At 49.1% G+C, this 27,593-nt stretch overlaps 2 protein-coding genes across 5 annotated transcripts; both read left to right on the forward strand.

Moving 5' to 3' along the window:
* On the forward strand, positions 1 to 11,313 carry USB1 (U6 snRNA biogenesis phosphodiesterase 1). 2 transcript variants are annotated; one of them, XM_035118008.2, is made up of 7 exons: positions 3 to 389; positions 1,481 to 1,641; positions 3,564 to 3,747; positions 5,058 to 5,111; positions 5,392 to 5,497; positions 5,895 to 5,975; positions 6,791 to 11,312. In XM_035118008.2, the coding sequence occupies exons 1-7, from the start codon at positions 106 to 108 to the stop codon at positions 6,893 to 6,895; spliced, it is 975 nt and encodes a 324-aa protein (XP_034973899.1). In that variant the 5' UTR covers positions 3 to 105; the 3' UTR covers positions 6,896 to 11,312. The 2 variants fall into 2 exon arrangements, with proteins under 2 accessions (XP_034973900.1, XP_034973899.1); XM_035118009.2 differs by lacking the exon at positions 5,895 to 5,975 and having other exon boundaries at positions 1 to 389; positions 6,791 to 11,313.
* Positions 6,874 to 27,593, forward strand: MMP15 (matrix metallopeptidase 15). 3 transcript variants are annotated; one of them, XM_060275912.1, is made up of 10 exons: positions 6,874 to 6,891; positions 16,613 to 16,761; positions 17,190 to 17,312; positions 18,426 to 18,733; positions 18,992 to 19,153; positions 19,733 to 19,938; positions 20,467 to 20,605; positions 21,304 to 21,454; positions 21,864 to 21,979; positions 23,921 to 27,593. In XM_060275912.1, the coding sequence occupies exons 2-10, from the start codon at positions 16,658 to 16,660 to the stop codon at positions 24,439 to 24,441; spliced, it is 1,830 nt and encodes a 609-aa protein (XP_060131895.1). In that variant the 5' UTR covers positions 6,874 to 6,891; positions 16,613 to 16,657; the 3' UTR covers positions 24,442 to 27,593. The 3 variants fall into 3 exon arrangements, with proteins under 3 accessions (XP_060131895.1, XP_060131894.1, XP_034975075.1); XM_060275911.1 differs by lacking the exon at positions 6,874 to 6,891 and adding an exon at positions 11,341 to 11,436; XM_035119184.2 differs by lacking the exon at positions 6,874 to 6,891 and adding an exon at positions 11,443 to 11,681.

A 27,593-nucleotide genomic window follows, 5' to 3' on the forward strand; every position in this document is an offset into this window, starting at 1 on the left:
CCTCTTACCGCTCGGCCCACTCGGGAACGCGCGGGAAAAGGCTCTCCCGAAGCGACCCGTAAGCGACTCCCAGCGCTACGCGTCGCGAGTCTAAACTCAACGTCTATGGCCACTGCCGGGTGGCACCAGCCTGAGTTCTGCAACCGTTGCTCATTAAAAGAGGCGCTTCTGCGCATGCGTAGTGGACCTTCTTCCTCCGTAGGCGGCGGAAGTGGTGATCCTAACGTGTCGGCCATGAGTAGAGTGGCGGCGGTCGCAGGTCTGGTGGGCTACAGCAGCTCCGACTCGGAAGACGAGGACGCATCCTCGGGAGCGCAAGGGGAAGGCGGCGAGGCCGGCGGCGCAAGCTCGGCGGAGGGACGCCAAGGACGCCGCTCTCCTGGCGACAGGTGGGCGTATCAGTTCAACACAGAAAGCCCGCTTCCCTTTTAGCCGAAAAACACACACACACAAGGAAGACGGGGTGGGGAGGGAAAAGGAAAAAGGCAAACTCGGGCACCAGTTTTGTTTTTTGTTTTTGTAAACTGCTTTGAGGTTGTTGTTTTCCCCCCTACAATCGAGCAGTGTATAACTTTCAAGAAATAAATAGATAAAATGGCATGTTCTTATAAGGACCATCTAGATTGGGAACAATTCAGAGGCAGCTGGAACGGTTGGGCTGGGTCCTGCTTTCTTTCTCTCCCCCTGCCACTCCAGGTTGCTAGACTGGTTTGTGCCCCTGTTGCCCCTTCTTCCTCCTCTCGACACCTGTTGGTGGATACCTCCCAACAGTTCCATGCACTTCCTGGTACTATTGGAGCCAACTGCTGTCCTTTAAAACACCTCAGTTTGTTGTCTACTCCTCAGTGTCGCCCCTTGTGGTCTCTTCCAACTCTATGATTCTTAGGGTCTCAAGGCAAGGTCTGAGTCTTGCTGCTTTGGGGCCCTTTTGGCAGGAGAAAGCACCAGCTGAGCCCAGGGGTCTTCCGCAGAAGCCCCAGCAACTGAGCTACCGCCATTCCTTATTCCATCCCAAAGCTGAGTGGGTTGAGGCACAGCCCCGTCCTGCTACCCACCAGAGTTTCCCAGAGGTTTGCAACAATTAAAACAATTATTAAAATGTAATTCAGACTGAAATCAACAGCATAGCAATTGAAATAAAGCAGATACAGGGCTGTGGTTAATTCTCAAGGCAACAATGTTTTTGCTTCTCCACAAAAAGCAGAGAGGAGTAAGTATTTAGTTACACTACTTTCCCTAGAGCAGGAAAAACCCAATGCTAAATACAAATTTGATGTAGGGAGGTGGTCATCTGAAATATTTTTCTGCCCAGTTTTCCTCAAACCTCACTCTCTCTGGGCATGGTGGGCTGCTCTGTGTCTCCATGCATTGCTCAGCTAGCCGTATCCAGTCACTCGACTTATTTTTGCACTCATCTGAGGAGTATTAAAGAGGAGTATTAAAAGGGCTGGGAATTCTCTTTTCTCCCTCTACCTTGCAGCTCAACAGCTCATCGCCTTCCTGTGCCAGACAGTGTGCTAAGTATGTTCAGAGATCAGGAGGAGGCAGAGACAGTGGTGGACGACAGCAGCAAGCATGGAGGCCGCCTGCGGACCTTTCCCCATGAGCGAGGCAACTGGGCAACACATGTCTACGTGCCTTGTGAGTGCCCTTCTGCTCTTTGTCCTCTCCTCTGACCCCCCTGTCACTAGGAAGTCAAACTCTGGAAACACATATTTGGGATTCAGCCAGAAATGGTACCTTTTCTCCAAGGAGCAGAGCCCTTCCAGCTGTTTTATCTGTCTGGCGGAGAAGTGCCATTCCAATGGGCAAGAGGAGGGAGGTTCCCACAGAGCCACAGTCACAACTTAATGTGGCTGACCAGACATCCTTAATAGAATTGTGCTTACTGACACAGAATCATAGAATTGGAGTGTTGGAGGGGATCCGAAGGGTCATCTAATCCAACCCCTGACAGATAGCCATCCAATCTCTGTTTAAAAACCTCAAGTGAAGGACAGTCCACCACCTTCCTTCCTAGGGAGTCTGTTCTCCTGTCAAACATCTCTTACAGTCAGAAAGTTCTTCCTGATGTTTAGTTGGAATTTCCTTTCTTGTCATTTAAATCCATTGGTTCGGGCCCTCCCCTCTGGAGCAGCAGAAAACAAGCTTGCTCCATTTTCCATAGGACAGCCCTTTAGATATTTGAAGGTGGCTAACGTATCACCTCTCAATCTTTTCTCCAGACTAAACATGTCTAAGAGGATTGAAACATGTCTTTTCAAACATCTCAATAGAATGCCATAACTGATGTAGAAGGTCTCTGGTTCAATCTCCAGCATCTCCTGGTAGGGATGAGAGAGACTCTCCCTGTCTGAAACCCTGGAGAGCCACTGTCAGTGTAGACAATACTGATTTAGATGGGCTAGTGATATGACTCAGTATAAGGCAGCTTCCTTTGTTCCTATTCATAATAAGAAGGGGGGGACCAGATCAGAAGCACCACAGATCATTTAACTGCAACCAAGTGTTGCAGTGTAAAGCACTGATCCTCTTCACTGCTCCAGATATGATCGTGTCCACTCCTCTGTCTGTCTCATGGGGACATCACACACACATCCCGCACACCTTTCATAAGAGCTGACCAACATTCCCCCAGTTACATGGGTGACCCTGAGTCTTGGCAGGAGGCTTAAGCCAGTGTGGTGTAGTGGTTAAGAGCAGTGGACTCGTAATCTGGTGAACCGGATTCGTGTCCCCACTCCTCCATATGCAGCTGCTGGGTGACCTTGGGCTAGTCACACTTCTCTGAAGTCTCTCAGCCTCACTCATCTCACAGTGTTTGTTGGGGGGGGGGGAGGAAGGGAAAGGAGATTGTTAGCCACTTTGAGAATCCTCAGGGTAGTGAGAAAACGGGATATCAAATCCAAACCTTCCTCTCCTCCTCCTCCTCGTTCTATGACACCCACACCCTGGGTTTGGCTACAGGCATATCTGCGGTGTCTTTCCAAAATCACCATGGAGCTTTTTCACAGACGCCTCTGAGCATGCAGCTCTGCCCTTTTCTGCACAAAAACATTATCACTTTCCCCCTACCCCAAAGTTTATGGAAGTTGCCAGTTTGCCACCTTCCTCCCCCCCCCACCAACAAAGCACACCCCAAATCATTCCACAGTCAGTGGGCAGTAGCAAGTGGGCAACAAGTGTTGAGGGAGGCCCAGATGCAGACCTCACCTACTCACTCCGTGGGGTCTCTGCTTCTTGCCTTGTTCTCTCCCAAACCAGAACACCAGCTCAATCACACTCTCCTGCTCTTTGTGCTCTCCCCCACCCAACAGAATAATGCACTGGTTCCTCCAGTAGCAGAGGTAATATAGAGCCATCGTGACTAGAGGAGACTTGGGGTTGACAAAGAGCATCTTTCTCCACCCATCCACAGGTCCTGTTTGGTAGTGGCTGTAGGGTAGAGGAGGCCATTGTAATCCCCATTTTACAGAAGAGATTACCACCAAGTTGCCCCACAGCTTAGGAGAGATGCACCCACCTGCTCCAATCCTCCACTGTTGTTCTGCTGTTCTGTACAGATGAGGCTCAGGAGGACTTCCTCGAGCTGCTCCAGCTCCTCCTCCTGCGTGCATGTGCATCCGTGCCATCGCTGACGGCTATGGCAGAGTTTCACATCAGCCTTTCTCAGGGTGTGATCCTGCGCCACCACTGGATAAGTCCTGTTGTCCAGTCCCTCAAGGAACACCTGGCTTCCTTCCCCAGGTAAGATGCTTTGAACCCTTAGACCAGGGGTTCCCAACAAAATTTTCTCGAGGACCCCTCATCAAGCCGCTATTGTGACAAGGACCCCCATTAATTCCTAATCCTAAAATTAAAAAGTGAGAGCCAAATTAAGAGTCTTTTTATATTTTATATTTATACGTTTTTTACAGTTACAACAGAGTACTCCATCAGTATACAGTTAGTTTTAGTTTTCAGTTCTTAATGAGATGAGTTAAATCTGTCCTTTGAGTCCATTATTTCTGAAATATTAGGTTCCAAACTTGAAACTTTCACTCTGAAATCTGACCGCATGTCGAGCCGATTCCTATATTTGTTTTTCATGAAACACATGGAAGAAAATGCTTGCTCACACCGATATGTGGTTGCAAATGGAAGGATCTTTTTCATTTCCTTATCTCCAAGTTTCTCGTAGTCCTTGCGGCATACAGCAGAACTACTGCCTCTATCTAATTTTGCGCTAGACTCTGCTCATGCAGGAAGCGGCCAAAACAAAAAATCTGTTATCATACGAAATATATTTAATATATTTTTTATTCTAATAGGATCTTGAGGACCCCTCTGGCATAGCTCACGGACCCCTGGGGGTCCCCGGACCACCTGTTGGGAACCACTGCCTTAGACCACTCCTTCCTCTTGCACTTTTGACACCACCTCCCCTTGACCCAGTGGATTTTATTAATCTACACTTCTTCCGTGAGGAAGCAGATGGGGCATTATTGACCCACACCAAAATACATCTCTCCCTGTTCACTCCAAAATCATGACATGGTATGACTCGTGGAACTCACTCACCCTTCCACCATAGCTGCCAAGTTATCCCTTTTTAAAGGGGATTTTCCCTTATGCTGAATAGGCTTCCTCGCGAGAAAAGGGAAAACTTGGCAGCTATGCCTTCCACATGGTTACTAAATTAGCTGATCTTATTCCACTTGAAAATTTGCGTGCAGTTTTTATACTTTAGAGCAGTCTTTGCTACAACCTGGTGCCCTCTATATATTCTGGCACTGCCTGGGGCTGATGGGAATTGTAGTCCAAAACATCTGAATGGGACCCAGGCAAGAGCTCCTTTAGAGAACAGCAGCAAAACCTGGATCAACAAAAGGGAGCAAAGGGAAAGGTAAGTGTGGAGAGCTGTAATTGCTGGAAGAGAGTGACTTAAAGGCTCCAGGGAGGGGCAAATCAGAAAATGCACTCCCCAGCCCCTGCGTCTTAGTATGCCTTACTTCTTCTCCCCTGTCCTTCTCCTCCTCATCTTGCAAAGGAATCAGATGGATTTTCCCCCATTTCAGGTTCACCTGTAGAGCAGATCGAGTGACGATTTACACCAATGAGCCCAAAAGCAGGTGAGTGAATGGTGCTGAGGCTACTCCTCAGAGAGCAATAGGGTGCTTTCCATCATGTCCTCAGGCTGAAATTGCCAGCCATCCTGTGGCATGATTGGCACAAGCAGAATAACTGCACAAGGACAAGGTTGGTAGAGAGGAGGGGGAGGCCAGTGTTTGCCTCAAGTGGGCCAGCATTCTATTGGTGCCCGCTTGGCCCTTTGCCTTCTGGGGCAAAGTGGACACTCACAGTGAACATTAACATTGAACTGCTCTAAGATTCTGTCAAATCTCTCTGCAGGACCTTCATTGGCTTGGAGGTAACTTCTGGGCATACTCAGCTCTTGGAGTTGGTTTCTGAAGTGGACAGAGTTATGGAGGAATTCAGTCTCCCTTCTTTCTACAAGGTAAGACTTCCACTGTTCTAGGAGGGAGTGGAGTCTGCAAAAAGAGGCTGTTGCTGAATGACCAAGGCCCTGGAAATAAACAGTTTATTACATTATATATATACAATTACCAACCGAGTTCCCTCCAGATATTTTGGCCATCATCCCCAACCAGTATTCCCAAATAAGACTGCAGATCTCATGTGATATGTGTCTAAACTAGCTGTGGTACCATAAACTTGTTGAGGAAACCAACCAGCCCACCCAAAGCCTCCCTCTTTGCCCTGGAGACTCATTTCCATGGAAGAAAAAGAAGGGTGCTCAGCTCCCACCAGGAAATTTGGGGTGGTGGCACCAAGCTGGGTTAGTGCAGCTTCTCCAGATTCTTAGCATCTGCTTTTTCCTGGCTTCTGTACAGAATCCCTCATTCCATCTCAGCCTCGCGTGGTGTGTTGGAAACCTTTCTGAAGAACTTGAAAGTTGTCTTCAGGAGTTGCAGGTAACCACCTCGGATGTCATTCATGAGCATAGAGGTTTAAGGAATTATCTTGCTCAGGGGGCTGAAATGGAGGTGTGTGCCTTTGGCATTTCTGGAGATACCTTTTCAGTTTGCAGAAGTGCTCAGGGCAACATCTGGTGATGAAAAGCTTACCTGGGAATTCTTGACCTTTCCTCAACCTGGAGTTCCACAGAGAGGGTACTGCAACTATAAAGCTATCTCTACATTTCCCTCTTCTTTAAATCGGCCTTCCCCAACCTTATGTCTTGGATTACAATTCCTGCTGGCCAGGGCTGATGTGAGTGCTGCTCCAAAAAACATCTGGGGAAGGCTGATTTAAATGTTGATGCGAGACAGAGCAGGTACACAAGGAGTTCTGTGTACGAGAATGTGCTCCTTCCTGCACACAGGACCCACACTGTGAAGGGCTCCAAAAGTGAAAACCAGCAGCCTTGAACCGGACCTCAAAGCTAATTAGTACCAAAGGAGATCGGCCCAAATGGGAGCACAAAGCCATAAGAACATCAGAAGAGCTCTGTTGGATCAGGCTAATGGCCCAACTAGTCCAGCATCCTGTTCTCGCAGTGGCCAGCTAGATGCTTCACTGGGAAACCCTGCAAGCAGGATCTGAGCACAAGAATGCTCTCCTCTCCTGTGGTTTCCAGAAACTGGTATTCAGAAGTATAAGCCCTCTCCTACCCACATTTGTCACATATTAATATGTCCAGCATGCTGCCTGTTTAATGTTCAGGGGCCAATCAGATTCCTGGGCTCTGCATAATTCCCAACCCCCTCTCCTCCTTTGTCTTTTCCAGGAGATTGTGAATGGGTTTGAGGACTCTTCATACCTTGTGCGAATTCCTGGGGCCGAAGTCCGTTGCAAGTCTGGCAAGAAGATCTTCTCCTTCCCTTTACGGTAGGAGCTGGGAGAATAATCCACAGCAGCCGTCAGCTGAGGATGGACCTTACCTACCGTTTTGCCAGGATGCAAGGAATGGTCAGAAGCCACAAATTATATTCGTGGCTCAGCAGTAAGATGGTGGTAGCTCCTTGCCCCCATTGTTCATTTTTAAGAGTCTTGCAAGTGGTGGGCCTAAGGTGAAGGGTCCAGTGCTACAAAGGTGAAGGGTCCAGTGCTACAAAAGAATGCAGAGGCTACATTAACAGCCACAGCTTCGTGCCAGCATGATTATTGAGGGAGTTGTGACATGCAAAAGTGCCATTCAGTTCTGAGGGCCAGTTGAAAATGATGCTCAGTTTTGAAGTGGACAACAGCTGAGTAGAATCTCTCCTGATCTGGAGGACAACAGAAATTACCCATTAGAAGTTTGAGAGGATCCCTGCCTGCCCCTAAAGCTGATGTCACAAGAGGCATTTGGCTCGAAAGCATCCTTGCTGGTTGAGAGCATGAAGTCTTCTGGCTGTCAGACCGAGCTGTTAGCTAAAAATTGATCAAATGAGAAACAGAAGTACAGATCCCCCACCCCCTTGTGTGGACAGTTTCAAAAGCCACAAAAGACTATATATTGGGGTACGTGGAGGTGAGAGTGTGCATTGGGTTTTACCAGGGTAGTGGTGTTGTCAATTGGCCAGATAACCGCCAGGGGTCAGTGTTGAGTTGGCTTTCTTTACACCACTTCACAGTCTCTGTCTTATGGAGGTTTAATTGCCCTGTCTTCCTCCCCATCCCATGCTGGTTGGGGCCGATGGGAATTGTAGTCCAAAACTTCTGGAGGCCACCAGGTTGGTACGGGCTGCATAAAGGGTCTATAAAGATATCTCTCAGGGAATTCTCAGCTTGCCCAAAAGGCCACACACCAGTGTTCTGTGGGGCAAAACAGGACAGGTATACCAACTTACAACTGGTTTAGGAGCAGAGTGTAGGAAAAATGGCCTTGATTTGTGGGGATGTGGGTAGGGTGCCAATTGGAGCTGAAAGACGGTATTAATTTTTTTTAATATAAGTGTAAATAAATCTGCAAAAGTTTGAATTAAGTTTTATATTGCTGTTACAATCTGCCTTGGAATTTTCAATGAGAAACTGTATCAACAGTTTTTTAAATAAATATAATTTCCTGTTGTTGGAGCTGCTGGCTCTAATGCTTGGGGCAGGCAAATTCCATGCTAGGGATTATTAGGATATGGACTGAAAATAAGAACATAAGAAGAGCCCTTCTGGATCAGGCCAATGGCCCATCTAGTCCAGCATCCTGTTCTCACAGTGGCTGAGCAGATGCCCAACAGGGAGCTGAAAGCAGGACCCCAGCACAAGAGCCTTCTCCCCTCCTGAGGTTTCCAGCAACTGGTATTCAGAAGCATTGCTGCCTCAAAGATAGCCAGCATAGTACATGAATCTGTTACATTGGCCACACTTGCAATACTATGTACAGTGGAACCTCGGTTTACGAATTTTCGGTTTACGAACGCCGCGGACCCATCTGGAACGGATTAATTCACTTTCCATTACTTTCAACGGGAAAGTTCGCTTCAGTTTATGAACGCTTCAGTTTATGAACAGACTTCCGGAACCAATTACACCCATGCTTCAGGTTAAGTACGCTTCAGGTTGAGTACTCCGCGGACCCATCTAGAACGGATTAATCCACTTTCCATTACTTTCAATGGGAAAGTTCGCTTCAGTTTATGAACACTTCAGTTTATGAACAGACTTCTGGAACCAGTTGTGTTCATAAACTGAGGTACCACTGTACAGTTCTGGTTGTCATAACTAAAAATTAAAATAAAAATATATTATAGAGCTGGAAGGGGTGCAGAAAAATAACTCAAGCAACCAATTAGAGTACTTTCAGAAGGAGGAAAAGCTAAAGGGTTTGAGGGTTTTTTTAGCTGGAGAGGGGGGCTTGTACAAGGAAGGGGAATACAATGAAGGTTTATAAAACTATGCAACATATCCAAAAAAATATTATCCCTTATAGGGCCCACCTAATGAGATAGATTGGCAGTGGATTCAGGACAGATGTAAAGTCTTGCCTCAGCCTTCCCTTACCTAGGGCCCTCAGGTGTTTTGGACTACAATTCCCACAAGCCCCAGCCAGCATAGCTAATGGAAGTTGTAGTCCAAAACATCCAGAGGGCACCAGGCTAAGGAAGGCTGTACCACCACATACAAGACATAGTTTATAGAGTATGCTCCCACACGGCGTAATAATGGGGCTGTAAAGGAGCATTTAACAAATCTTTGGACAGCAATTGATAAAGCTGCTTCATTATTATTCATTTATGAACCACCTTTTTCATCTGCATCTGTGTCAAAGCAATTTTCAAAAAACACACATTAAATTTTTTAAAAAATAAAATACAAAACGAGAGCCTAAGTCTCCTCCAGCTGGAAAAACTTGTCAAAACAGAAAATTCCTTCAGTTGTTTCCAGAAGCACAGAAGTGAGCGCCTGTTGTATCTCGACAGGAATGCTTTTGCACAAAACAGGTGCAGCCAGGCTGAGAGCCCTGCTCCAAACCACTATGGATGTTTGGGGGGCTTAAAAGGAGAAGCTCTCCTCCAGACCACAGTGACCCACAAGGCATATAAGGGACAAGGCAGTTCTCTCAAGTATCAATTGAGGCTAATAACCTACCCAGCTCAGTATTGTCTATAGGCCACTGGCTCTCTGGAGCTTCAGTCAGGAGTGTTTCCTAGCCCACCCAGAGATGTGAGGGTGGAACCTGGCCTTTTCTACAAGTAGAGCATCAACTTTGTCCCTGAGCTATGCCCTCCTCCTTGCTTTGGGTATGTGCTGAAGGTCTGGCATCACAGGATGAATTCCTCTGAATACACGTTGCGGGAAGCAGCTGTCATATTCCATGTCCTGCTTATCAGTTGCCCGGAAACACCTCTGTGAGAAAAAGATGGCACTGACCTTAATGTACTTCTGGTCATATTGTGTATGGGATGCTGTATCTTTTGGCAGAAAATGCAATAAACCCAAGCCAAAGCTGATTCCCAATTGATAAACAAGAACACCCAATTTTTCACCCAACCAAGAAAGGTTCTTAACTACCGTATGCACTGACAGTTGCTGCTGAACTCTGTTTACCAGGGAAGAGGCAAAGTCCTGATCAACGTCACAAAGTAAACAAAAGGGCAGGAGTTAAAATACGAATTCAATCTGCATTGGGAGTTGCTCTTGCCAGGCCAGTTCTATTGCCCACTTTGGCCCTTCTCCACCAATCAATGTTTAGGAACAGCCTTTGCCAACCTGGCACCCTCCAGAGGTTGTGGACAGCTGATGGGAATTGTAGTCCATCTGGAGGTCACCAGGTTGGCAAAGGCCAAACCTTTTCTGCAAGTTATTCGGTTTTGCATTGAACAGAATTTCCCAGCTGTTCTTTGGAAGAAATCCCACTGTCTTCAGTGAAATTTTACTTCCAAACTGGTGTCTACCATAATTAAGCCTGGCCACAGTTGTTGAGCAGCCAAATATTAGGAAGGTGCTAACTGGCAACAAATCCATAACTTATGGATTACCCTGGTCCTGGTGGGACGGGGTAGAGAAGTGCCAAAACCAGGCAGGGAGCTTTTTGGCATGGGTGGCAGATGCTTTCCTAGCCTTTAAGCTGCTCCACGTTAAAGGTGAACTTGTGCAATTTCAAGAGGGGGGTGGAGCAGGGGAAGAGAAGCTGTTTTGAATGTAGAACATGAAAGTTGCTAAGGTAATAATTCTTTGCACGCTTCCTTGGAAGTGAGCCCTTTTGGACTCAGCAGGCTTTACCCCCTGAGTAAATACGGTTAGGCTGGGCATTGCACCTGTCGCTTCCGCCCTTGCCTTTTGAGGGAAAGTTTCATTATAACAATATAAATAAATGATACCATAGAACGGTGCTGTGTGTAAGTCTTGACGTCTAAATAGCAACAACTTTAATCAAGTGCGGGGAAATATCTTAGAATCATAGAATGGTTGAGTTGGAAGGGATCCCCCGGGTCATTTAGTCCAACCCCCTGCATGGCATGCTGTCCCATACGGGGATCGAACCTGCAACCTTCGCGTTATCAGCACCATGCGCTAGCCAAGTGAGCTATCCTCTGCTCGTCTCTGTCCTCACGCCGCTTCCGAGGCTTTTGGGGCCCGAGTCCTATGTAAGCAAACGCACAGAAACCCCCCCCCCCCCCAATGACTGAAACAAGCACAAAGCGTGGACTCGGAGTCGGAGCCCAGACAGCCAAGCCGCCGCCTGGTTCCGGTTTGAGCCTGGAGGCGCGGGGCTGCTAGCTGCTCGTCCCTCGGGGACCTTCCGGACGGGCTCCTGGGCTTGAGGGGCGGTCAGTGAGTCGACTGGCCGTTAGGCGGCGACCGCCACAAGCCCAGCCCAGCGCAGGGCGCGACGGGGCGGGCGGGCGGGCGGGCGGCGCTTGGAGCATTCCGCTGAGCCAGCCGGGCGAGGGAGCGGCGAGCAGACGGGACGGGCGCTGCGCTGACGCTGGAGCGCCATCCCGCCACACAAAGGCAATGGCCGAGGCGCGGCTGCGGCAGCAGCAACAGCAGAGGCGGGCGGGCGACAAGTAGCGAAGGGGGCCTGGCTAGGCCCGGGGCGAGGGCGGCGGCGGCTCGTGCTGTGGACCGAGAGAGGAGCGGGCGCGGCGTCCAGTATGGGAGGCGGAGGCTGTCCGCAGCTATCGCTGCTTCTGCTGGGGGTTCTGCTGCTGCTGCGGGCCTCGGCGGGGCCGGTCCCGGGCGAAGTGGACGCCGAGGTAGGTCCCCCGGTCTGCTGCGCTTCCTGTTGCGCTTTGGCCAGGCAGGCCGCCCGGGCAAGGTCTCCCGCCTGCCCGCCGGCCAAACAAAAGAGCGGCGCTCCGGGGGGAAGGGGCGGACTGGGCCCGCGGGAGGCGTCCAGGAGGTGGTGGCGGCGGCGGCAGCCACCTGCGCCCCGCGCTCCAGCCCGGCCCCGGAGAGCGCAAGGTAGTTGGCGGGGCAACTTCGCAGCGCTGGCTGGGTAAGACCCACGCAGCCGAGCCCACTCCCCGGGAAGGGCGACTCCATCGTGGCTCGTTGCTGGAGGGGCCGAGTACAAATAGGGGAAAAGCGAGTCTGGCCTTGGAACAAGCAACTCGTGGAAAGAGGAGCGCTCAGTTCTTCTTCTTCTTCTTCTTCTTCTTCTTCTTCTTCTTCTTCTTCTTCTTCTTCTTCTTCTTCTTCTTCTTCTTCTTCTTCTTCTTCTTCTTCTTCTTCTTCTTCTTCTTCTGGTCTGTTTCGGCTTTGGGCTTGATGGCCTGACAGGTGCCCAGCTATGCCCAAATTATGTGGGGTTGAGGGGTGCTGGGGTCGCCTTTTATTTTGCCCTTAAGCTTTGGAGAGCTTTGATCCAAGACTGGAAGAGGGAGGCTAGATGGAGCTTTCTTGGCAAAGCCCTCCTGCCTGGGCAGTGCAAAGGGCAGAGGAGAGCCCTGGGTTCTAGATAAGCTCAGGACCCAGGCCCAGCTTTGGCTGGGCTACCGTGGTCTTCCGGACAGCCTTTGCCAAGTTGGTGCCATTCTGATGCTTTGGGCTTCAGCCCCAGCCAGCACAGACAAAGGTCAGGGACGGTGGAAATTGTGATCCAAAATATCTGGTGGGCACCAGGTTGGTGAAGGCTGCTGGGAACCTCAGTGTGACCTCTGCTTTCCAGAAAGACCGTTCACAAAAAAAGGGGGGGCGATACCAAAGGGGTTCTTGGCAAAAGATTGCAAACTTCTCATCCTGGTTAGTTTTGTCCTCACACACCTGGGCATGAGTGGCAGAAGTTGGCAGCCCCAGGACCTGGGCTAGCCCAGCATAGTCAGGATAGTGCAGGAAAGCCCAAGACACCTTCCTGGGCGGAAATAAGTAGAGGGTGGGAAAAGCTTTGGGCTGCAGCCCTTGAAAAAGGCACAATTGGCAGCAGATGCCCTTGAATCAGTGGCTGTGAGGACCTCCTGTCTCAGAGGAGATGTGCATCAGGGAGCCCAGTGGTCTATGTGTTCACAGGCTGCAGCAACAGCACACACACCAGCCATGAGTAGTTGTGCTGTCTGCGTTTGCAATTAGTGAGGTTGTGAAGCATTTTCAGCAGAGCCTTCTATTGCTAAGTTACAACTTGCATGTTACCAGTGCCAAGACTGGATTTCTATTCCAATAATTCAATTGGATTTTTAAAAACGCTCTCTTCACAGCCTGTGAGAGCAATACAAGCCAAGGTCTCCCCACCCACCCACCCACCCACCAGAGGTGAGAGAACTTTGCAGGAGGCTTTGGGTGTGTTAGAGAACAGCTGGCTCAGTATTAAGGAAGTAGTTGTTTCCCTGTAAGGCAAAATGTATGGAGACATGAGTGAGAACTTAGGCTGACTTTGAAGGAATGTACAAGATGGCAAGGAGGGACCCAGGTGGCGCTTTGGTTAAACCACTGAGCCTAGGGCTTGCTGATCAGAAGGTCGGCGGTTCGAATCCCTGTGACGGGGTGAGCTCCCATCGCTTGGTCCCAGTTCCTGCCAACCTAGCAGTTCGAAAGCATGTCAAAATTCAAGTAGATAAATAGGAACCGCTACAGCGGGAAGGTAAACGGCGTTTCCATGTGCTGCTCTGGTTTGCCAGAAGCGGCTTTGTCATGCTGGCCACATGACCTGGAAGCTATACGCCGGCTCCCTCGGCCAATAATGTGAGATGAGCGCGCAACCCCAGAGTCGGTCACGACTGGACCTAATAGTCAGGGGTCCCTTTACCTTTTTACAAGATGGCAAATGTGAAGTCTGCCTTCGCCAACCTGGTGCCCTGCAGCTCCCATCAGCATGGTGTGTTGGGTGGGGCTGATGGGAGTTGTAGTCAGTCCAGCAACATCTGGAGGGCACCAGGTTGGGGGTGGCTGTATTGCCTTAAAATGGCAAGTTTCCAAAATTTATTGTCACTGGACATGGGGAGGTCACAGAGTTTGAAAGAATCTTGGTCTCAGCACTGAGGTGGACAGGACGGTGCAGCTTGAGGGAAACTTGGAATAGCAAGGCTCTTGGGCTCATTGTCAGTGCAAATAAAGGAAACAACGCTTAAAACCAGGGGCTCCCAAACTGAGGCCCGTGGGCCGGATGCGGCCCAATCGCCTTCTAAATCCGGCCCGCGGACGGTTCGGGAATCAGCATGTTTTTACATGAGTAGAATGTGTTCTTTTACATATTTAAAATGCATCTCTGGTTATTTGTGGGAACTGCCTGGTGTTTTTACATGAGTAGAATGTGTCCTTTTATTTAAAATGCATCTCTGGGTTATTTGTGGGGCATAAGAATTCATTCTTTTTTTCCCCTTCAAAATATAGTCCGGCCCCCCACAAGGTCTGAGGGACAGTTGACCGGCCCCCTGCTGAAAAAGTTTGCTGACCCCTGCTTAAAACCATCTTTTGCTGGCATCTTACATCAGTTTAATTGTCTTGCATCTGCTGGTCATATACACAGACTTGCTGATATGTTGGGCAAGAAAAGGGCACATACTCCCACCTTGATATCCCTCTCTGTGGTGTAGTGGTTAGAGCAGGCTTCCTCAAACTCGGCCCTCCAGATGTTTTGAGACTACAATTCCCATCATCACTGACCACTGGTCCCGTTAGCTAGGGATCATGGGAGTTGTAGGCCAAAAACATGTGGAGGGCTGAGTTTGAGGAAGCCTGGGTTAGAGTGTCAGACTACGGTAGGACCTGAGAGTCCAGGGTTCAAATCCCACTCAGACGTGAAGTCACTTGGTGACCTTGCCTCTCAGCCTAACCTACCTCGAAGGGTTGTTGTGATGATTAAATGAGATGCGGGAAGAACCATGTACGCCAGCTTGAGCTCCTTGGAGAAGAAGGTGGTATATAAATGTAATTAAATAAATGGTGGAATTGCCCTAAAGTGGCAATTTTCAGGAGTCACGTGTTGAAGAAGTCCAATGTATAACTCACCAAAAAAACACTAGCAATTCCCATCTGGGAGGGCCAAAATTTGGATTATAAAAATAATGTGCTACTTTCTAATGGCAGCAACTGACCATCACACACTTTGGAAAGTACACCAATAAACCAATGGTGTAAATTTGGTATGTAAAGTTCATCTGCGCAAAGGGCTGTCAATAAAAAGATATTCTACCAGTCTTGTTTGACTTTACTAAATATATAAATTACAGAACAGAGGAAACAAATATACCAGCAGAAACATGCAAATTTATGGAGGCTGTGATAGCTAAAAGGCATGGCATTTAAGATCAGTGACCAGGATCTTGGAAACTCTGTGCTGTACACTGTAGATTTGTAGAACTTGTGAAGATAGTCAGGCTAAACACTGGCTCTTGTTTAATATTTTATTTATGCATGCATTTGTTATTGGCAGATCGTAGCCTTGTCTTTACAAAATTAGTAATGATTAAACTTAAAAAGTGCCCTATTCATGTTTTTTTCTTGTGCTTCTCATGTATGACTACAATAATAAATGGACTCTGTTATTGTTTGGTTGTTTTCTTTGTGTGGTTGTTATTAATATTTATTCTGCATTATTGACAGTAAAGCATATTTTAAAAACCCAGTTTAGCTAGGGATGACGGGGGACCAAGTCAAGGAATGGGGGTCCTCCACATTTAACAAGGCGTCTGCTGCACCACTTCCAACCTGATGAAAATCTGTTGTCTGTCTCCAGCTTATGATTTTGTGCTTCAGAGTGTACAGGTCAACAAGACTATCAGCTGCTTATTCACTAGACAATTGTCCTATTCAGGAGTTGGCTGAGAAGCCGACCCACTCACAAGTTTTGTTGTTAGCTGGAGTGTCCCACATGGAATAAGGGCACCTCAGACTGAGCTGATCTGTCCAGGGGTGGGGATCTGCTTCTTGGGCCAAATTGGACAGGTGGGGAGGGCCACACCCTGCCAATCACACAATGCCATTATGGTGCTTAATAGCCTTGCCTTTTGCAAAAGGGCTATGTGAAGCAGCTCTGGTAGTTAGAGGGGGGAGGGGGGCTGTTTGAAATGGGGCTTTCCCTTAGCAAAGGTGTCATTTGCAGCAGTGGGTGGGTGTCAACAGGGTAGGGGGGGGGGTTCCACACAACTCCACAGGTACCGCCAGCAATACTTTTCAAGTAGAAGGACAAAGGGCTTTAATCCTAGCTCCTCAGATGATGAATGGGGATTAAATCCTGATACCTAGGCTGCAAAATCCTGTTCTTAGATGAGGCGGGATTATACCCTGTCCTCCTGCCCATCAGCTGACACCACTAATGGGGGAAATGGCCTCGTGGGGCAAGATTGGCCTGCAGGCTACAGGCCATTCCTGTTTCATGAACAGTCTTGGTTGCCAGCCTGATAAATGTGTTCATGCAGCTGGGCCTTCCCCCTTCAATTTCTAGTCTGAAAACAGGGGCCACCACCTAATAACATATTATTTTGTAGAAAGGTTGCCAGTGTGATAGTAGGGCTTAAACTGGAGGTCCTGGGTTTTATCTCTTGCATGGGCACACAGGAAGAGCTCTTCTTTCATTTTAAGGAATTGTTTGACACAAAATACATTGAAAATTCCTTTACTTTTGGAGTGCTTGACAATAGCCCACCTAAGAAAGGCTTAGGCGTTTTTAAGCAGAAAGGAAATATCCCAGCTGTGTGATTGCAGGCGGTGTGGCTTTTTGCACACTGATGACAGGCCTCCTCTTCACTTGCAGGGCTGGTTACAGTTCTATGGCTACCTCCCACAGTCCAACCGCCAGATGTCCACCCTGCGCTCAGCTGAGACCCTCTCCTCAGCCCTCTCTGAGATGCAGAGCTTCTATGGCATCCCTGTGACAGGCATCCTGGACGAAGAGACAAAAGCGTAAGTTTTTCCCTGTTCAGAAGGTCTTCCTCCTGCAGGTTACCTGTGATGGGAAGAGGCATTTCTCCTTGTTGGAGAACAGAGGCAAGGCAAGGGAACCTCCAGGAGGATACAATGGGTGTTGTGAAGGACACTCCTTCCTGATGCCAGCTCAGCCCTCTCTTCCTCCATCCCTTTGCCACTGATCTTTCTGTTAGATGGGAGTTTCCTCTCTCTCTCTCCCCATCCTTCCAAGCACCCAGTTGCTCACCTTAGCACTTTGCAAGAGCAAGGCAAGTGGAGATGGGGGCGACTTCCTTCAGCTTTTAATGTGGGAATTCCCAAATTCAAATATGCAAGAGAATCACTTTTGAGCAAGTGGGCATGGGCGCCGGCTCTTGGTGTCCTGCGTATGTGCATGAGGGCTTAGGCTTGACTGTCGCTTGCAGGTGGATGAAGCGGCCCCGCTGCGGCGTCGCCGACAAGATTGGGGCTCAAGTCAAGGCCAACATGCGACGGAAGCGCTACGCACTGACTGGGAGGAGGTGGGCTCAGGCTCACCTGAGCTTTAGGTACGTTCCACAGCTGCTGAGGCATGAAGCAGGACTGTTTGGGGAGGGAATCTTTTTTGGGGGCGGGGCGGGAACTGGCTGTAGAGTTGACAGAAGCATGAAGACTTTCCGAACGTCTTTGTGCTTTAAAATGTGCATGATGCAATTTTGCAGAAATACACTTGAGAATCATCTTTAGATTGCAGTGTCTGGAATTACAGAATTCAAAATGCTTTGAGAAACAAAGGAGAGACAGGCAGCAGCATTAGGAGGGGGGAAGTAGAAGATGAGGAGGGAGCATAATTCAGAGGCCCCACCCCTTGCTGACTTTTCTGTGCCGCCATAAGGACTAGCAACATCTTTGAAGAATAGGAAGCTGAAGTTAGCCTAGGAGGTTTTGCCTTGCATTTTGCACTGGGTACTGCATGGTATTCATATGGATTATGCTGCGAGTGGACAGAGATTCCCCTCATTTGGTCCCTGCTGCTTTTCCAGAGATGCCTAGAATAGCTGGGTCTGGATCCTGCAGAAGGGGGAGGGAAGCATTCTCCCTATAGATTCTCTAGGACATTAAAGGCTGACCAGTTTTTTGTGACCTGAGCCTCTGTAGGAAACTGCCTGCCTCGTCAGCTGTGCCACATACGCTGGGCACGAAGGTGGTGGTGGCAGCAGCGATATATAAACCCACATGTGGTTTGAGGTACAGTGGAGGAAAAAAACCCCAGGTGAGACCTCAAGATCAAATGCAAAATTGCCTCTTCTTAGCAAAAGGGTGAGCTGCCCAGATGTGCACTCAACACACCCTCTCCTTCTCTGCCTGCTTGTGTTTTCTGGAGCACCAAAGCCTCAGCAATCACAATATGAAACAGAAGCCAGTTGCTTCTGTGAGCAGGGCAGCCCACTCTCCATTCATTCTTGCTGTAAGCCTCTGTGGAATTCATCTGCCAGTCTTTGCCTTTCCGCTACATCTGCTTTTCAGTAACTTTTTGCTGGTGTGCATCTTTGCTGCTGAAGGGCTCCTTGGGGGTAAAAGGCACATGGCGTTGCAGCTGTGGGGAAGGCTTGCTGGTTCATGCTTGCCTTGCACGGTTCCCCCACCCGCTTCCAGTAATGCCTGTCCTCCTGTGTTCCCAGCATCCAGAACTACACAGAGAAGTTGGGGCTCTACTACTCTTACGATGCCGTCCGGCGAGCCTTCCAGGTGTGGGAACGAGTGACGCCTCTCACCTTCCAGGAGATCCCATATGATGAAATCCGGCACAAGAGGAGGAAGGAAGCAGACATCATGGTGCTCTTTGCCTCCGGATTCCATGGGGACAGCTCCCCCTTTGATGGCGCTGGGGGCTTTCTGGCGCATGCATACTTCCCGGGTCCCAGTATGGGAGGAGACGCACACTTTGACTTGGATGAGCCCTGGACCCTTGAGAATGCCGACGTGTCTGGTAAGGAAGCACCTCGGGCCTGAGAAGGATGTAAGGAAAGAGTGCTCTTCTTGCCATGGGCAAAGGGATCTGACATTGACATCGGCCTGGAAAACCAGGAACCTCAGTTGGGCCCTGCCTAATGGTTGGCCATGGGTGGGGTTGGCTGGGGTTCCTCTTCCACATCAGCCTAATAAGCAGTGGAATCGAGGGGAAATGTTTCTAGTCCAGTGCTGAAGTGAGTGGAGCTGGGGAACGATCCTTCCCTGTTGTCAACAGGGAACAACCTCTTCCTGGTGGCTGTCCATGAGCTGGGGCATTCCTTGGGCCTGGAGCATTCCAACAACCCCAGCGCCATCATGGCTCCTTTCTATCAGTGGATGGACACAGAAAACTTCCAGCTGCCAGATGATGACCTTCGTGGCATCCAGCAGCTCTATGGTGAGTGCCAGGCAAACAAGGGGTGTGTGTGTGTATTTGTATGTGTTTGTATATTTCAGGACTGGCCATCAGCTGTCATATGCATGTAAACAAGAATGCAGAATTGGCTTGAGCCTTAGACAGATGCCATGTTATCTTGCCATTTGTTTGGCAGCTTCTTCATTCATCAGCCAGCCGATATATATTAAGCTCTGCAGGGCCAGGCAGTGATCTGAGACTGGGCCTTTTCTGCGGTGGTGCCTTGGCTCTGATGAGAAGTGATTGGTGCCATCTTTGGCTAGCTTTTAACATCAATTAAAAATATGTTTATTCCCGCAGGGCTTTGAGGGGGTAGAATTGACCTGACACTGAGCTAGTTGATTGTCTGATGTGACTTCTGTTGGGGGTTCACTTCATGTCAAGTCATAGATTACCTGTGAATTGTGTATTTTGTTATATTTTAACAGTTCTGATTGTGTTTTTATATATTTTAGTGCTTTTTGTAAGTCATGCTCAGCTCCTATACCAGATGAAGGGCTGGATATAAGTTGCAATAAACAAAATCCTCTCTCTTTTCTTCCTCCTGCCCCACCAACTCAGGTCCTCCAGGGGGACAGCCTCAGCCCACCAAACCCCTCCCTACTGTGGTACCCAGAAAGCCAGGTCCCAAGCCTCCTAGGCCACCCCCTCCTGGCAACCCAGACCAGCCCCCTAGACCAGGCAACCCAGACCAGTACGGCCCAAACATCTGCGATGGGGACTTTGATACAGTGACGATGCTCCGTGGGGAGATGTTTGTGTTCAAGGTACCTGTAGCTTCCTCTGTCCTGCCTCCATTGTTTCTCTCCGCAGTTACCATAGCAATGTTTCACAATGAGAGTCTGGCTTATGCAATGGGGTGTTGAGGGGAGCTCAGGAATAATTGTGGCCCAAATTCCAGATTCTGTGACTTGTTCAAGTGTCCTAGACCCCTTTCCCTCCTCTTGTCCTAGGCCTGGAGCTCTTGAAGTGGGCAGCAGGCAGTGGGATATGAGCCTCATTTGCCATGATGATGAATGGCATCTACCTGTGGGCGAACCTGTGAATAGGAGAAGGGTGTAGGTGTCATGCCCCAGGACCAGAATCAGCAGGCCTGAGCTTCCTTTCCCCAGGGCAGGGGGGAGGCTGTAGAAAGTACTTGATTTGCATGCCAGAGGTCCCAGGTTCAGTGCTCCTCATTTCCATGTGCCTGAAACCTTGGGAATGGCCACTGCCAGCCAGTGTAGACAGTACTGAGCTAGATGGGCCACTGGGCCTGACTTGGTATTAAGCTGCTCCCTGTGTTTTTTATCCAGGGTCTCTGGTTTTGGCGTGTTCGTCATAATCGGGTGCTGGACAACTACCCCATGCCCATTGGGCACTTCTGGAGGGGTCTCCCTGGGAACATCGATGCTGCGTATGAGAGGCAAGACGGGCGGTTCGCCTTCTTTAGAGGTGAGAGTAGTTGAAAGCAAAGGCCCCGGAGAGGATCTCCTGAGTCTTCTGTCGAGATAGGAGAAATGTTCTTCCCCTCCCTCTCCTTCCCACTCCAAAATGCCCCTGTGGGTTTTCCTGACAGACTCCTTTCTCTTCTCCTTGCTGTGGGGCCAACAGAAGGATGGTGGGCGTTTCAGGGGCACCCCTCAGAAAGTCCATGTGTTGTGTTTTACCTCAGGGCCTGGAGTTCAGCCCAAAGAGCTGTTCTTAAAACTCCCTCCTGTGCTCTAAAGGGTGGGTGGGGAAGCTGAGTGTTGTGTTCTGCCCCCCCCCCTGTATTACTGTTATCATCATTCATATAATTCAGCCTAAAGTCCCAGGGCAGGTTGCCAGAATTAAAGCACATTATTAAAAAACAGTTCGAAACAACTGACAGTCACAGAAATTAGGTTGGTCCTAACAATATGTACCCCAAGCGTGAAAAACCAGGGTTAAAAAGTAGCGTAAACAGACAGGTGCCTGCACTCAGCGCTGAAACCAGCAACCTCACCCCCCCCATCCCACCCCATATAGATTATTGAGGTGGAATAGGCAGGACTTGATAGATGCCATAGAATTGGGCATGGAGGTGGGGGGTGGTTCACAAGAAAGACAGGCTTCTTGTGTGCTTGACGGCCCGGCCTCTGCCTGCTTTTCTCTGTCTGCCCTTCCTCCAGGGGATCAGTACTGGCTTTTCCGTGAGGCAAATTTGGAAGCGGGTTACCCGCAACCCCTGACCAGCTACGGACAGGGCATTCCTTACGACAAGATGGATGCAGCCATCTGGTGGGAGCCTACAGGGCACACCTTCTTCTTCAGAGGGGACAGGTGGGTAGCTGGCATGTGAAAGGTGGCAGCAGGGGTTTTTTTCCCAGCCAGAACTCACCAGAACTCAGTTCCGGCACCTCTCAGCTCAGCACTGTTGTCATTATAAGAGAACAAGGGACGCATTCTTGGTGAGTTTTTCTAATAGCACTTGGTGGCAGGATCTTCAGATGGCTGGAGAACCCCGAGATTTTTGCCTCCTAACCTTCCCAGGGGCTGAGGCATTTACCAAAGGTGTGGGCAGGGTCTGTAAAGAGGTCCCCAATTCAGGGACAACGTTTCCCCCCTGCCCTTTAAGACTAGCACTCAGAGGGTGAATAGTGAAAGAAGGGCCAGTGATTCACCTTCCTGCATGGTGGGAGGTGGACTAGATGATCCTCAGAGGTCCAACTCTATGCTTCTATGACTCTAGGTACTGGCGCTTTGATGAGGAGAGCCGTTCTGTGGATCCAGGATACCCGAGGAAGATCAGCGTATGGGCCGGAATCCCTCCTGCCCCCAAGGGAGCCTTCTTAAGTTCTGACGCTAGTAAGTAGAAAAGGACCCTGACCTGGCAAGACAGGTGTGGACCCTCAGTATAGTGAGCAAAGTAGCAGCTTGAGGAGCAGGTTGCTAAAGTTATGAATGCTAATACAGTGGTACCTCAGGTTACAAACACCTTGGGTTACAAACACTTCAGGTTACAGACTCCACTAACCCAGAAATAGTACCTCGGGTTAAGAACTTTGCTTCAGGATGAGAACAGATATCTCGCAGCAATGGTGCGGCGGCAGCAGGAGGCCCCATTAGCTAAAGTGGTACCTCAGGTTAAGAACGGTTTCAGGTTAAGAACGGCCCTCTAGAATGAATTAAGTTCGTAACCAGAGGTACCACTGTAATGAATATTTCGTTAGCACTGTTGGAAGCAGGAAACCAGAGAGGAGAAAGACGGGCATTAGGCCACAGGACATCGGGGACTACAATTCCCATCAGCTCCAGTGAGCATGTTTAGGGATGATGGGAATTGTGGTGCCCTTTACAGATTTGCTATCCTTGCATTAGATGTTACAGGGAAGAGAAAAGCTTGTTCTTCCATCTGCACTGAAGATGATGCTGGAAAGAGACCCACATCTAAACCCTTTGTGAGAAAGGGAGGAGAAGAGAGAGATCTGCAAAATAACTTTTTTTGTAAACCACTTTCAAGTTTTCTTACAATCAAGCAGTATATAAACGTTGTTAAAATAAAAGAACATTTTAGAGCTACCTGCTAAACTAAAAACTAGCAAGTTGGCATTCAAATGTGGAAATGCCAGTCTTGTAGCAACAATATGCAGCTTGTTGAAGTCTGCTTCCTTACTCCAAGGGAGGATAGTTGATAGCCCTATTTGCAGGTCACTGAGTAAGCCGTGCCTCTGAAGGAACCTTTCACTTCTCCTTACTCTCACGCACAGCTAGGAATGAGTCACCATCGCCAGCTTCACATCATGTTTCAATTAGGGATTGTGGTTTGTTCTGCTCCCAAGAAACCACGGTCAGTTAGCCAAGAAGAAAACTTGGTTTCAGATTGTGGTTTGTTGGGCGTGAAACAAAACTTATGGTCCTTGTTTGAAGCCAGGGGTGGCGGCTTCTTTCCTCTTTGCGTAACCTGAGAGGAGGAAAAGAACAGGTCCTCTCAGGTGTATCCTTGGTGAGCCAAATAATTTTTTTATTTCTTTTTGCTGCCATTGCCCAAACTGGGAGATTGGGGGGCTAGAAGAATTTGCTTGGGGAGAGGGCACAGATCAGCCCCCCCTAACTGGGAATTAGCCACCCCCTGCCCTCCATGATTTAACTGTGGTTTACTGTGAGGTGTGAACTGAGTCGATGTAAAGTCAGCTGCTTAAAAAATGATCCAAGGAGTTCTTGAAAGCTACCGGTACTGGGCCATCTGCTTGATTTATGTCCTCCACATGGACTGTAAAGCATGATCACAGCAGCAATGCTCTGCAGAGGAATGAATAAATAGTTTTTTCACCATGGAGCTAACTGAACAGTGGAGTCCTGCAAGAATCTGTTTTATGACCAATGGGATTAAATATATTTATTGATAATCCAGAGTCAGGAGAATGGTACAGTAATTTAGTTTGCAAAGGGCCTCAAATAATTCAGACCAGCGGAAGCCATGGCTTAATGAAACAAGCGGTTAAGAATACACCCGAATATCATTTTTTCATTCATCATTTAAAATCATTTTATATACAACTTAATATTTCAAAAATTTCTAGGTGGTTTTATAGTCTAAAAATAATATATCATGAAAACAGAGTAATATAAATGCATATAAGGTCAACATAAAAGTGGATAAAGCAGAAATTCAGAAAAAGTAAACACATAAAGCAAATCTTAAATCTTAAGAGTCGCAGAAAGCCTGGGCAAAAAGAGACCGTGAAAAAGCTGTGAGCTGTGGAAAGGGACCCCAACTAACAGTGCCTACCGCCTCCTGTTTTCCAGCCTACACTTACTTCTACAAAGGCAGGATGTACTGGAAGTTTGACAATGAGCGGCTGAAAACAGAACCCGGGTACCCCAAGTCAATCCTGCGGGACTTCATGGGATGCCACGACGAGGTGGCCACAAACCCCGACCCCGGCCGCAGGTGGCCCGATGTGGGCAAGCCCCCCTCCCGCCCCGATGGCCCGGGGCAGGACAAGGAAGAGGAGGTGGTGGTGGATGAGGAAGACAATGTTGTGGACGCTCACCCTGCAGAGGAGGACAAGGAAGCCGAGGCGGAGGATGATTATAGTGATGGCGTGGGAGGCGGCCGGGAGCAGGGTCCTGGCCATGGCAGCGATGTGGACATCGTGGTGCACATTAACGATTACCCCCTGACCATGAGCATCATCATGGTGACGCTGCTGCTCTTGCTCCTGCTCTGCATCCTGGGCCTCGTCTACGTCATCGTGCAGCTGCAGCGGAAGGGCACCCCCCGCATGCTGCTCTATTGCAAGCGCTCCCTGCAGGACTGGGTCTGAAGCCACAGCTGACCTGGCTGCTGCTGCTGCTGCTGCTGCTGCTGCTTCCGCACCATCTCCAAGCTCCATCGAGAGCTTTGGAGCACAGGACGGGTGGGGGAAACTGCCTTGTCTTCCCCCGGGCAACTCTGGAGGAGAAGGTCTTGAAGTCTCTGGGCTCGTCTGGACCATGGCTCCCAGCAGAGTCTTTTCACAGGAAGGTCCCCCATCCCTACCTTTGTGCCTCAGCCTTGGAGATCCCGCCTCCCCCCAGGCAAGGGCAGGTGGAGAGTGTGTGACTGACCTCCCCTGTTTGATTGGCCTCTGCCCAAGTGATGGACAGCCCATTGGAAAGGATGCGGCATGTGGCCTTCTCTTAACCTGTGGGTCTTGTCCCCCTCGTCTACCTAATACACGCATGGCAATCCAGGCCTGTTTGCGAGGTCTGAAGGAGGGGGCCCTGCTTCCCCAATTTGTGTCTGTGCCACCCCTGCTGTGCATGTACTCCAGAAACTATGACCTAATGCCCCCCCTTGTGCTACTTGTGCCAGCTTGGGGGCGGGAGAGACATTTCATCGCCTGCCAGGGCAAGTTGCTGAGTCCTCCCCCATCTCCAGCCAATGGGCTGCCCTGGACAGGTTGGTGTGCCCTTGGATGGCTGCAGTAACCGACATCCTGAAAACCTTGACTTTTATTTTCAAAGGTGCTTCCCCTCCCACCCTGCCTCTTCATTTGCAGAGCAAAACGTGGGAAACTTTTCTACTGTAATTGCCAGAGCTACTACTGCTGTGAGGAGGTTGTGCAGGAATATTTGGAGAAGGGACTGTTTGGGTGCCCTGTGTGTGTGCATGTCTGTGTGACTGTCTCCTTCCCACTATGTGACTACTGCTCCTTACCTACCTCTTCCCCCACATTTCCTACTTCTCTTTGTTCCCATTGCCCTGGTCTTTGCTGCAAATCTTGGAAGCAGACTCTGCTGGGCGGAATAGCCTTGATGCAGACATAGCCCTGGGGTTTGGGTTCCTGGGCTGCCTTGAAGGCCGTTGGGGGTGTTGTGTTGTAACTGTGAATGAGGAGTGACCACGTGGCTTGATTTCTGAGGCCCCCCTGTATCACTTTGGAGTAGGCAATGATTCAGCTCCTCAAAGGAGGAACCTGAGCTGGTGTGTGGATAATTCCTGGGCTTTGGAAGGCTGAGGACCAATTTGTCCATGGAATATATCCTCTCTCCCAAGGAAGAGCTTGCATGAACTGAGTGCATGAGACATACACACAGGCAGTTCACCTGAAAAGTTGGCCACAGAAATTGTGCAAGTGTGCATTTTTCCCGAAAGTGGGAGATGCAAGGAGGATGGCCTTACTAAACCTATGCAGGGTTGCAGAACTCAGCTCGAGGCCATGAGACATTTATGTTGGAGATCAGTTGGGCACTAGGGCTGCTGTCCTAACAGGTTTTGTTATCTCCAAAGAAACTCTGCAACCACTCCTTGCAACACAGCTGTAGTTCCCTTGGTCTCTCAAGATGCACTTCCAAGCAGCCCCAATGTTTGAGGGGGAGCCTGTCCCCCCTTCCTCTTTGGCCACTCCCTTGCCTCAGAGTTTCTGCCTCCGACTACCAACCGCCTTGCATCGCAACAGGCAAAAGAAGCAAAGTTGCATTGATTTACATAGATTTCTGTGACTTCCAAGTGCCTTCACGTAGCATTTTGGGGTGTATTTCTTTGGACTGTAAATAGGAAGGATTCTGTAACCTGTACATGTTATACAAATTAAGAGTGCCTGCTTGTACGATCATTTATTCTGCTTCTGTGAATGGTAATGAGGACCAAAGAGCAAAGAACCCCCTACTCCTTCCCTAATCACTGGAGATCTAATTTAATGGCCCTTCTCCCCTTCTGAGGCTTCTCTGGGTGTTTTCCTCTCAGCTTTACAGTTATTAATATTTTTATGCTTGAAATTAGCACCCTATTGTGGCTTGTCTTCCTGTTGCAAAAACCTGAATCCCTGAAGCTGAGCAGACTGAGAATCCTCTCTCATGCCCCCACCCTTTCTCATTTGTATTTAAAACACGATTGCCCTCTTCAGTCTTCTCTACAATGACAGGAACACAATCTCCTTGATTCTGAAAAGGGAACCCCCCCCTCCATGCCAAGGAGTTGCCCCACAGATCCTGTTCCTGCCCACTGCCCTCCTGTAGGCTTTTTAGCCTCTTATCTCTACACTATTTCTCTCTTTAATCATAATTACATATATTTTTGAAAACCTGGAGCTTTGGGAGCAGAATTAATGATGCAATATAAGCAATTGCACATAATTTTCGGGATTATTTTTGCGGGTGGGGGGAGTCCATGTGTAAACCTGGCTGTCTGCATGGAAGAAAGCAAAACCATCCCTGCTTGGAGAGACCCTCTTCAGCCCCTTGCTCAAGCCTAGCTCAGTTTGTCCTGAATATGTTATTTCCAGAAATATGAGCTCCAGAACACCTCAAATAGTTGTTGTTTAAAGACGCACCATTTTGCCTTTCTTAAGAGCATCCAGGTTCTCGTGTTCAGGCCACACCTGGCAGCATCTGCTTCTTTCCTCCTGGTCCTCACTTGGGGTCCTGGCCCCAACTCTTCCCTGTTCCTCTATTGTTGTTGTAAAAGTCATCAAATATCTAGGTTGACTGACTTGGCAAAATGAGCCTAACTTTGTGCATACACTGGTGTGAAACTTGCTGCTGTGAGTGTTGACATCTCTGTGGTAGTGGGGCCTGAACCCAAGCAGTCTCCCCCAGCCCTGCCCTTCATCCAAACGGACTTTCTCTTCCCCCCTCCATTCTAAAACCACAACAAGCTGTCTCCCGCTTTTACATTGATGGGAGCAAAGCAGAGTCATGTGAAAAAAGAAGAAGAAGAAGAAGAAGAAGAAGAGGGGGGGTCACCAGGTCACAAGTACAGCTTCAGACAAGGTTGAACCTCAAAACCTTAAAACGGCAAGAGAAAACGAAACCCTGGCTTTGCCCTGGGGAGGAGGGCCAGCCTGCTGTTCTTGGAGTGTGCCTTCGATGGGCCGGATATATTGGTGCATCTCCTAAGTGCAAAGACTGAAAAACCAATTAATTTTCAATGCTCAGAACTACCAAAAAAATAAGACATCCACAGCTTGCCAATAAACCACAACATTTGTGCTGA

Source organism: Zootoca vivipara, chromosome 6, assembly GCF_963506605.1.
Source record: "Zootoca vivipara chromosome 6, rZooViv1.1, whole genome shotgun sequence".
Lineage (NCBI taxonomy): Eukaryota > Metazoa > Chordata > Lepidosauria > Squamata > Lacertidae > Zootoca > Zootoca vivipara.

Bases quoted from the DNA above. Each gene is read 5' to 3' on its own strand.
- MMP15 (XM_035119184.2), top strand. From the start codon at position 11,580: ATGGGAGGCGGAGGCTGTCCGCAGCTATCGCTGCTTCTGCTGGGGGTT. The intron at 20,606-21,303 runs GTGAGAGTAGTT...CCCTTCCTCCAG, and splicing joins GCGGTTCGCCTTCTTTAGAG to GGGATCAGTACTGGCTTTTC. The intron at 21,455-21,863 runs GTGGGTAGCTGG...CTATGACTCTAG, and splicing joins TTCTTCTTCAGAGGGGACAG to GTACTGGCGCTTTGATGAGG.
- USB1 (XM_035118008.2), top strand. From the start codon at position 106: ATGGCCACTGCCGGGTGGCACCAGCCTGAGTTCTGCAACCGTTGCTCA. The intron at 390-1,480 runs GTGGGCGTATCA...TCTACCTTGCAG, and splicing joins CGCCGCTCTCCTGGCGACAG to CTCAACAGCTCATCGCCTTC. The intron at 1,642-3,563 runs GTGAGTGCCCTT...TGTTCTGTACAG, and splicing joins AACACATGTCTACGTGCCTT to ATGAGGCTCAGGAGGACTTC.